This window comes from Suricata suricatta, chromosome X (genome assembly GCF_006229205.1).
Source record: "Suricata suricatta isolate VVHF042 chromosome X, meerkat_22Aug2017_6uvM2_HiC, whole genome shotgun sequence".
NCBI classification, from domain to species: domain Eukaryota; kingdom Metazoa; phylum Chordata; class Mammalia; order Carnivora; family Herpestidae; genus Suricata; species Suricata suricatta.
The window spans coordinates 79181146-79192567 of NC_043717.1; the positions used below are offsets into that span (position 1 = coordinate 79181146).

The 11422-nt window shown below is 39.8% G+C and overlaps 1 protein-coding gene across 4 annotated transcripts in view; it reads right to left on the minus strand.

Annotated features, from left to right (window-relative positions):
• IL13RA2 (interleukin 13 receptor subunit alpha 2) overlaps window positions 1-9979 on the minus strand; it is a 72597-nt gene extending 62618 nt beyond the window's left edge. The window contains exons 1-2 of one of the 4 annotated variants that reach the window (XM_029930900.1): window positions 9896-9979; window positions 9419-9472 (exon numbers count right to left, since the gene is read on the minus strand). In XM_029930900.1, coding sequence (XP_029786760.1) covers window positions 9419-9454 — 36 coding nt within the window. In that variant the 5' untranslated portion in view covers window positions 9455-9472; window positions 9896-9979. Of the gene's footprint in view, window positions 1-9418; window positions 9473-9855 lie in introns of those variants that run through there. The other 3 variants (XM_029930903.1, XM_029930899.1, XM_029930901.1) reach the window with 3 other exon arrangements.
• Between the last annotated feature and the right edge of the window lie 1443 nt (window positions 9980-11422).

The window sequence follows — 11422 nt, forward strand, 5'->3', positions numbered from 1 at the left end:
ATATGATGTCACTCATTATGTGGAATTTAAGAGGTCTCGAATTTGAGCCCGCATCAGGCTCTGTGCTGACAGCTCAGAGCCTGGAGCCTGTTTCAGATTCTGTGTCTCTCTCTCTCTCTCTTGGCTCCTCCCCCACTCACACTCTGTTTCTCTCTCTCAAAAATAAATAAACATTAAAAAAATTTTAAAAAGATATGGCTGGACAGGAAAGTGGGTTGCACCCTGTTTATGGCTAACTGTGTGTCTTCCTCTCTCTTTTCTTTGGAACTAAAATTTTTTATTTGTGAGGACTGCATCTTTTTCACTCTCCTTTGGAAATGTCTCCTGCATCCATGGTTCAACCATAAAAAGACTTATTGTTTTGACCCACTATTGAGATTAATATAAGATTATACTTGTCAGACGATGGATCCTTTTGAGGTGGCCAGATGTGGAAGAAAAGAAAAAATAGAGAGTGCTCATCCTAAACAATTGTCATATTATTGGTACCTGTGGAGAGACGTAGTTGAAAAGCAGATACAAAGGAGTAGCCAGCCTTGGGGACTCCTTTAATAAGATGAAAGAATAGAAATTGGGCTTAGAACAAAACTTGAAGTTCTTATCTAATGTAAATTCCTTCTCTGCCCTCTTATCTACACTTTTAAAATCCCCTACTTCCTGTCCCTGACACTTTTGGATCTCTGGGCCCTTCGCCTAAAGTCTCCCCTCTCAAACTCCAGCTCCATTGCCTTAGCAAATTCCCTTGAAGCCCCAAATTCCTCTAGCTTCCCCAGAAAATCCCTTAAACTCCCAGCTGCCTGTTTGACTTCCCTCTCTGTAAGATTTACAGAGAGCACATCAGCCTGATCTCTGGGCCCAGAGATCACAGATTACTCATGTACCTACTATCAAAGGTGGGAAAGGAGCCGAGCAGAAGTACAGGAGACAGGAGGAGGGCCTTGTTTTGCGGTTCCTTACAATTCCTCCTAAGGGCGGGGGCTCTGCTGCCAGTTTCGGGTCTTCCTACACCACGTCCTTTATGACTGCATCTAGACACCCACCACAAAGAATTCGCATCCCCTGAACATCAGCAGATCCTGTAAATTATAAAGCCCTTTTACCTCCACCTTCAGAAGATCACACCAAATTGGGAGAGAAATTGGAAAGACTAGTGGCCATTCACAACCCCACACACCTAGATTCACACCTAGATTGGCTGTTAAGGGGTATTCTTCTTACCTTTGATTATAGTATAGTTATGAGACAAGCCAGGAGACCCAATCCTTGGGAAAGACCTCCCCCAAGAGAAAACAGATGGCCAGAATTTCTCCCAGGCCCTCCTTCAAATATCCAGGAAGTGGTTCAGCTGAAGGCTGACATTCAGAGGCTGAAGGAGCGATAGTAGAGGCTTCCCGAACTATGGCGAATCGGCCTATGGTTCAATAGTGCACTTGGAAAGAAGGAGGACATACAAAGGTCTTTGCTGAATGCTTTATACAGATTTTTTAAAGGCATATTACATCGAATCCTGAAGGTCTAGAACATTGAAATCTTTGGATTTATATTGTAATTAGAAATATCCCTGATAGAAAGAAGCAAATTAAGGAAACTGCAGTTGAATAGCTAAATCAGTGTTTTGGGTACCATTTAGGATACAACTCAATTCTTTAAAGACTTGGAAACAACTGTCTTTGTCTTGTAAATCTCAACACACCAGAAAGGCAGCTCTAGGAAAAATTTAAAGTACATCCATCTTTACCAGTCCCAAAGGCTCACCTATTCATCTCAAAATATTTACAGGTATTGTAAAATATCAGGACGCTGGGAACACAAATATCCTTCACTTAAGGAAAGAAGGAAAAACTTTAATAGTAATTACCCTATATTCCTGATAATACGCAAAATGCCCCCAAAACTCTTGTAGAAAACTTGGATACTTTCCCTGTACCTTTGTGCTGTAGATTTTCTACCCCCAAAATCTCTAGGACCTAAAAGCCATTCTTTAAAATACAAGTGGGATGGGGCACCCGGGTGGCTTAGTCAGTTAAGCATCCTACTTCAGCTCAGGTCCTGGTCTTGAAGTGGGTGAGTTCGAGCCCTGCGTCGGGCTCTGGGCCGACAGCTCAGAACCTGGAGCCTATTTCGGATTTCGTCTCTCACCCCCTCTGCCACTCGCCCTCTCTCTCCCTCTCTCTCTCTCAAAAATAAATAAATATTTTTAAAAAACTTTAACTTTTTTTTTGAGAGAGAGAGAGATAGAGCTTGGGGGGAGAGGAGCACAGAGAGAGGGGGACACAGAATCTGAAGCTGGCTCTAGGCTCTGAGCTGTCAGCACAGAGTCCGATGTGGGACTCAAACTCATGGACCTCGAGATCATGACCTGAGCTGAAGTCGGATGCTCAGCCAACTGAGCCACCCAGGTGCCCCTAAAAAAATTTTTTTAATAAAAGAAAATACAAAAGGGAGGGAGAAGTTTCTCAGAAGAAGGAGAAAAAAGAAACTATTTGGACATTGGGCTAATGAAAAATCTTAAACGTCCTCTTCACAAATATTAGTAAAACACTTCAGCCATCTGAGCAGATGAACTTAACTTATTCCAATTGCAAAAGCAAAAATTGGATCCAACTGCTCTTTTATAAACTAGTGAGCTTTGCATTGTCATACCTGCCCCACAGCTAGAATTTTAAAACGAAAGCTATAAGCTTTCATTAGCATCACTCTGTATGTTTGTGTCTATACCTGTACACTGCAGATGTGTGATATTTTTCTACTTCTGGATAGTATTGCTAAAATTACTTTGTAAAAGAGCTCTAATCAATTGACTTAAAAACAAACAAGTACTGGGGTACCTGGTTGGCTCAGTTGGTTAAGCATTGAATTTTAACTCAGATCATGATCTCAAGGTCAGTGAGTTTGAGCCCCAGGTCGTGCTCTGTGTTGACAGCTCCGAGCCTGGAGCCTGCTTTGGATTCTTGTGTCTCCCTCTCTCTTTGGCCCTCCCCCCTCTCAAAAATAAATAAACATTAAAAAAAAACCAAGTACTTACATGAATTAAGGATTCCCCAAACTCTCAGAAATATAATAGAAACTAACCCAAATGCTTTTCAAGCTCATGTGATCTAGGGTAATTTTTAGTAAATAAAAAGTAGTTTATGTTTTTTGGTTTGATGAAAACAGGCATTTCTTTAGAGTTATCAGTATTAAATATAATACTGCATTCTACCTAGCTTTACTAAAAGTCAAATAAGTTCATGTTACCTCTGCTGCAAAATTTGTCAGCACGAAAACTAGCTTGGGATGATGGGTGACTATTTAATGTCTCATAAAGTTTTCATGAGTAGTCTAAACGTAATTATTAAGAACAAGTGATTTGGGGGTGCCTGGGTGGCTCAGTCAGTTAAAAGTGTCTAACTCCTGATCGCTGCTCAGGTCATGATGTCGCAGTTTCTAAGTTCAAGTCCCGCATTGGGCTCTGCACTGATGGCGCAGAGCCTGCTTGGGATTCTGTCTCTCCTCTCTGCCCCTCTCCTGCTTGGGTTCTCTTTCTCTTTCTCCCAAAATATATAAATATACTTTTAAAAATGAGCAAGTGACTTAGGTGCACCTGGGTGACTCAATCGGTTAAGCTTCCCACTCTCGATCTCAGCTCGGGTCATGATTTCACTGTTTCTGAGATTGAGCCCCTTATCAGGCTCTGCGCTGGCAGCACAGAGTCTGCTTGGGATTCTCTGTCCTTGTCTCTCTACCTCTCCCACTTGCGTGTTCACACGTGTTCTCTCTCTCTCAAAATAAATAAGTAAATTAAAAAAATAAAAAAGAACAAGTGGCAGAGGGGCACCCACTGAGTGGGTGGCTCAGTCAGTTGAGTGTCCAACTCTTGATTTCAGCTCACGTTGTGATTTGATGGTCCAGAGAGCAAGCTCCGCATCAGGCTCGCTGCTGAATGTGGAGCCTGCTTAAAATTCTGTTTCTCTCTCTCTCTCTCTCTCTCTCTTTCTCTCTCTCTCTGTCTCTCCACTCTCTGTCTCTCTGTCTCTCCCCCTCTGCTCTCTCTCTCTCTCTCAAAACTAAAAGAACAAGTAATTTAAATAGATGTAAATGGGATAAGAGTTTTTAGGGGAATTTTTAAATAATAATTATGTTTTATGGAATCTGCTTAAGAAAGCTTCCAAAATCTTTTTTGGTAACTTGCAACTTTAGAGTTTTGCAAAGTTAAATGATGGAAACTGATTGAATATATAGATCACTTCCAAAGAACATAAAATAGTGAAACATTGGAATGTCTGCCTGGCTAAATTGGTAGAGCAGGCCCCTCTTGATCTCACGGTCGTAAGTTCAAGCCCCATGTTGGGTCTGGAGCTTACATAAAAGTAAATATGGGCATTGGGTGGCTCCGTCGTTTAAGCATCTGACTTGGACTCAGGTCATGATCTCATGGTTTGTGAGTTCGAGCCCCACGTTGGGCTCTGTGCTGACAGCTTGCAGCCTGGAGCCTGCTTCAGATTCTGTGTCTCTCCCTCTCTCTGCCCTTCCCATGCTTATGCTTTGTCTCCTTCTGTCTCTCAATAATAAATAAAAACATAAAATAAATAAATAAACAAACTAGTTAGTTGATTTTAAAAGTTAAAAACAAAGTAAAACATTAATTACTAAACATAGGTTTACCTGCTTTTGGCTTCCTACTGCAGGGAAAGTAAAAATAAATTTCAGTTTCCTAGTAAACATAAGTTGCGCCACAATGAAAGCGTGTACTACAAGGAAGTACATGTTTCTAGAAATTATGAAATGCATTCATAAATTTTCCAATCTAAGAAATACTGGTATGACAGGCAGGTCATAACTGTTTACTTCTTTGTTTCACTAGAAATTAAGGTTTCTAGATGTTAAGAATTCTAATTAGTACATGTAATTAGAGCTATTAGAAACCATAAGGGAAAGAACTCTGTAACATGAAAAGTAGAATGTGTTTTGGGGAAAAGAAAAGTATGAGATGTGAAGATGCATTTGTTATTTGGTTATTAATAACCAAAGTAAAAGTAGTTATTTCAAAATGAAAATGAGAAGAATTAAAGATGAACCAGAGAGAGAGAGAGAGAACGAGAGAGAGAATCCTATCTTGTGTAGTCAAGTTGTCTAAAATTGAATGAATTTATTATAAATGCTATAAAATTAAGCTTTAAAGTCAGTAGTGTATTTATGTAAAAGGAAAACTCAATTTTCTTTGATCTGTTATAAGGACAAAGTTTTCTTGGACCATTGGTCTGCTCCTGATAAGACATTGCAAAAGGGTTTTCTTTATCTTTTAAGTAATCTTCCTAGAAAGCAAAATTCTGTGTTTTATCAAAATAATTTCTTGTGCCTCATGTTATCTTTATCATCAGGTCTTTGATTACTTAGGAAAACAAAATCTTCTTTATAGTGAAAGTACTAGGCTTTGCTCACAACTATGTGACATTCTGTATTTGTCTTTGAAACTTTTTTTTTCATTTTGGTTAAATAGATAACTAAGTACTGTTTCATAATAATCCATGATCTTATTTAGACAAGTGTCTAAAACCCTTTGATATTTTTGATAAAGTTGTAAAATCAAATCCTAAATGAAGTCCTTTTGACCTGGAAGTAATTTTGGAATTTTCCAGACCGTCTCTGGAGTATCTCTAAAGATATATACTCTCTCCTAATTAAAACAAAAATCAAAAACAAAAACTGGGAGGTGTTAAACTAATTAGGCTTATTTGATATGCTAAGCTACATGGGAAGCACTGTCAATTGAGAAGTAATGCTAAACTTTTATTTGTATGGATGGATGTTATTTATGTAAATGTTCCAGAAATTGTATGAAATTTCTAAAATTCTGATATGTCCTTATATAATGTTAATTAGTCATAATTCTAGTTATTATCTTAAGATGTGTGTCACGGAAATAACCAAATTACCTTGGCAATTGCATTATAATGAACTCTCATTGGATGTTCAGCCATGGTTGTTCTTTAAGTCTTTTGTCAGTTACAGTTACTGTTTCACTCTGATGGTTTTGCAAGTGTTCCTGAAAAAGTGCTTCATCTTCAAGAAATGAATGGAAAGGTCTCTGGCAAGCACATGTTTCTGGTAATTTTTTGATCATAAAACTTAACTGGGTAAGCATTTTCCAAAACTAACAGATAAAACTGGATTCAAGTAGAACAATTAATTACATAAACTGAATGAACTGATAGTGATTATAATTTTTATGACTTCTTACATGAAACATCGTTGGCACTTTAGTGCTTTGTTTTTCTAGATTTAAGGATATTTTTTCTCCTAAGGTACCTAAGCCTTAGAGCAACTTGGTAAGGTGTACCTTTATAAATGAAAATAAAACAATTTTTATCCCTACTGGATCCCTCCAGAGTTTGCAGACTCTTAGTGGGTATCCCTATTTTCATGGTGATATATTTATTTGCAAAAGTTCAGTAAAAATCTGTTCTCTTTGTAACAGGACACAACTGGAAACACTGGTTATATTACCAATACCATGAATGGAATGTCAGATATTTTTAAGTTAATTTATTTTGAGAGAGAGAGAGAGAGAGAGAGAGAGAGAAGCAGAGAAAAAATCCCAAGCAGGCTCCGCACTGGTAGCACAGAGACAGACACTGGGCTCGAACCCAAGATCTGTGAGATCACGACCTGAGGTTAAACCAAGAGTTGGCAGCTCAACTGACTAAGCCACCCTGGCATCCCGAATGCCGGATTTGAGGATATACATAGAATCAGATATTCCAGACAGCTTTCAGGAACTAAGGTTGACTTTATGGAGCCAATAAAGCCCGTTGGAAAAACAGCCTGGCACTTACTTACAGGGTTTGCCACAGCCTAACCAGGGAAGAAAAGAAAGTCACTTCCTGGCAGCTGCAGGAACCTCAGGGTATCTTGGGAACCTCCAGAAGAGAGGAATTCACCCAGATCTATAAGTTTTGCAGATAAAGTCTGACGGCAAGTTCTTGGCTTGGCTTTCTGGCCTCAAGAGGCTCTTAAAAGTCCAATCTGAGATTCCTTAAGAAAAGTTCCAGCAAAGCAGATTTAAAAGAGCCTATAATGATAAATCAGGGTCCTTGCTGTACTTATACAAATAATCAGGCCAGATTTAATCAGGTGACTTATTTGAAAAAATTAGCTGTAGTATAATTATATTGAGTAGAAATGGGAGTGATTATAAAGAGAAAAGTTTTGTTTCAGTAGAAATTATAGCATACACATGTGAATAAGATTCTATCTCTGTTCACCATCTTTTTTTTAAATTTTTTTTCATGTTTTATTTATTTTTGATACAGAGAGAGACAGAGCATGAGAGGGGGAGGGGCAGAGAGAGAAGGAGACACAGAACCGGAAGCAGGCTCCAGGCTCTGAGCTAGCTGTCAGCACAGAGCCTGATGTGGGGCTCGAACCCACGAACGTGAGATCTGACCTGAGCCGAAGTCGGAGTCTTAACCGACTGAGCCACCCAGACGCCCCTCTGTTCACCGTCTTTGAAGTTTTATTATTTGCCTTTAAACTGGACTGGATCCTGAATTCGAGTTTCTTTATATATCTGGCCAGAAATCTCCAAACTAACATTTCCAATCTTTTTCCTCATCCTTTTGACTTGGAATCACTGAGATCTAAAACTGCCCCTTTTCCCGTAGCCTTCAAACCAAAGCTAGATGACTGGACATAAATTTCAGGGAAACCACCACAAAAGCTCATGTTTACACAATCTTCCTTGTGCCGGTGACTGTGTGCACCATTCAGAAAGCTTGCCCGATGACATCATTATAGACGGTCAAACTGCAAACCAGGAAGATCTGTCAGATTGCCACTGCCTGCCCTCACTGATTCTGAAGACGCTTTGAGCCTAACGTCTAGGACTCTTGACCGGCAGCCTTCAAGACTCAGACGCTGGGTTTATAATTTGCTCCAACCATTCATCTTTTTTTATCTTTCCTTTCCATAGAAATGCCTCTTATAAATTACCTGACTGCTTGCACAATATAAGCCTAACTTTGGGAGCCCGATTGCAAGACCGCCTCACGAAATGAGACAACACTGTTCATCTGAACTGACCTCGTCTCAAGACTGAGGTTGGTATAATGAGATAATGTAACAATCTAGCAACTTCTAGACTGAAATTTCTTATTTGAAGATTCAAAGACTGGACTGAAGGGGGGCAGAATTTACCATCCCCAAATTTGTCACTTTGGCATGAGGATTATTTTGAGCTAAAGGCAGGGGTGCCTGGGTGGCTTTGTAGGTTAAGCATCGCCTCAGGTCTCGATCTCGAGGTTCCTAAGATGGAACCCCCATCGGGTTCTGTGTGGAGCCTGTTTGGGATTCTCTGTCTGTCTCTGTCTCTGTCTCTGTATCTCTCTCTCTCTGCCCCTCCCCTGCTCATGCTGCCTCTCAAAATAAATAAACTTTAAAAAAATAAGGCAATCAAAACTGAGGAGATTCAGGCAAACCTCTTTACCTCCTCTCTCCACTGTCTTAATTTACACTGGAAAGAGGGCCTGCACCAGGAAGAGAGCTATTAAGAGAGAGCCCCTTTTCACTAAGAAACTTAATCTGCTTAACGGGGCAACCTTTGTTTTCCAAACATGTCATCTGCCTTCCTGTGAGTGGCCTTCCTTCCCTTGGGGTCTGCAGAGCCCTGCCCCTTTCCTTAGCTCAGCCTGTTATGCAGGCCTCAATAACCTCACTACCTACTGAGCTTCATATTTTCATGGGGCTCCTGTATAAATAAAATTCCTTTTTCTCCCGTTAACCTGTTTTACCCAATTTGATTATGGGACCAGCCAATGAACCTAGAAGCGAAGAAGAAAAGTTCTTCTGCTCCTACACTTCCATATGGCTGTCACATGTCCATGGACCAACAGATTCTTAGCCCTGACCTGCCCATACCCATTCCACCAAATAACCAGCAAACAACTACCAAAACATAATGATGCATGTTGTAAAAAGCACTAAGCTTTGAGTTAGCGGGCTGAGTTTGGGCCCAGATGCTAGCACTGTTACATTGGATACAAACTTCCTTTTCTCAGGACCTGTTTCCTCAACAGAATAAGCTTGATGACCTTCAATGTTCTATCCAGCTCGAACTTGTCTGAAAAATAGTTTTAAATGAATGGTGTTTTATTACAAATACATGCACCTTAAGCAATTCTTTAAAACAAGTTTTCGGGTGCCTGGTGGCTCAGTCGGTTGAGTGTCCGACCTCAGCTCTGGTCATGATCTCACAGTTCCTGAGTTCAAGCCCCGCATCGAGCTCTGTGCTAACAGCTTGGAGTCTGGAGCCTGCTTCCAATTCTGTGTCTCCCTCTCTCTCTACCCCCTCCCTGACTCGTTCTCTCTTTTTCTCTCAAAAATAAATAAACATTTAAAAAATTAAAAAAATAAAACAAGTTTTCAGGAAATGAAAACTTACCTTTCCAAATGTGACTGAGATCCGGCCACTTCTCATGAATTGTCTCCACAAGGCCTATGTAAGGAGAGTAATATTGGTTAAAAGCAAATGAAATTATAGGAAAACAACGTTTACTGCAGCAACCTCCTGATGCTATCTGTATCCTGTATTCTTTTACAAAATGCTTAAGGTGACAGAACGTTTGTGGATGGGCATAGTTCACATAATTTCCCCTCTTTTCAAGAAGAACAGGTAATATTACTACTAACCGTCACCCATGAAATTATTATTGCTGACAGAGTAAAGAACCGTACTGAGACAGTACTCAGCCTGTCATGATAGAATGTTTGGAAATGAGAGGAAACTACTAAAGTTTAGAGTTTGTTTACAGAAGATATATATTTTTTAATATTACTTAACCCATGGTTTAAATGCAAATTGTGCCAGTATACACCCACATTATATAAAGACAACATGATTCTAAGAAAGCTGATGTACCAAGTGCAGGACTATAGAAGACACCTTAGGATGGCTGCGTCTTGCTGCTACAGTCAAACCCTCAGAGACAGATGAGACTTTTTCGTATTTATAAACTTCTCTAGAGGGAAGATTCCACCACTTTCTTTAGGAAGCATTTCCAGTGTTTCACAATCACATTTCCTCCTTCAATCGAACCAAAATCTCCAATGGCCTTACTTAAGTCTATTTAGTCATCTAAGAATAAAGAGGATATTTATTGACTTTCCTCTGCCTCTGAGTCATTGACATTTTAAGACAAGTATTAAATTATCCACAAGGCTTCTCTTCCTCTGGGTTAATGAATAATATTCCTTCAACAATCCCCTCAACATCTCTTCTATCATGTGACCTAGTTGTTTCTTCAAAATTCTGGTAAGGTCTGCCTGGGTTTGAGTTTCTCTTTTTGTGTTTTGCACTCTGAAACTCTTTAGAATGGATTCAGAATTCCCATGGGGTCTATGGAATCTGCTCCTTCCCTAAAACTTTTATCTCTCAGGCTAATCTGAAGCAATAATGCCCAGATTATTGAAATTATAGCTATATTACCACAGTGCAAACAAATAAAATTTTTAAAAGTTCTGACTCTAGCTCACAAAAGAAAATAAGGGCAATGCAGTTTTAGCTTTGTGGTATTCCTGTCCAGGAGCCAAGAAATTATTCAAGTGGTATTTCTCAAGAAACAAATGTTTAGACTCCTGGGCGGAAGCCAGAAATCTGGAGTGGGTGATGTGGTTCTTGGCTCCCCAATTCTTATGTCACTGGAAAAATATGTTGGCTAACACTACAGACTCATCCTCATTTCCAGACCACAGTGCATCCCAAGGTGCTTTTCTATGGTCTGATGGCCATATGTTTTACATGTGAAATTTGAACTCCTTGAATATATGAAGGTATTGCCAATATAAATAAGTTGTTTTCCTATATATTACATGATAGCATGAGAACTAACGCTTCTCTATCATTTCGGTCTTCCATTACTGAGTCAGACTCTCGACAAGAGAAGGGAATGGTGCCCTCCGAATATAACCCTGATGTGGCTTACAATTGGGACCAGCCATACGCAAAGGCAGAATTCGTATCACCTTTGCAATAAGATTTGAGGAGCCCTAAAAAATCAGTTTGGTTCAGTACCTGGCTTCCTCCTTCGGGTTCTTACGTGTCTCTTCAATAAGACCTACACTGTAGCCACTCTATATAGAATTCGAACCCGTACCAGTCCGCAGCCCCCCTTAGCACACCTACTATTTCTGCATTTTATGAAGCATGAATTTCCTTCTGATACACAGCATCACACACTTATTTCATTACATCGTTGGTCATTTTGTCACTTCTTACTAGTCTCCCTCCTCTAGGCTGGAAGCTCTATGCAGCAGATATTTTTGTCTATTTTGTTCACTGATGACACGCAAGTACCCATAACAGTAGCTGACGTACATTAAGTGTTTCATAAATATATTGTAAACGAATGAATGTGTTGAGCAGCCATGTGAGGGATAGCTAGTATGC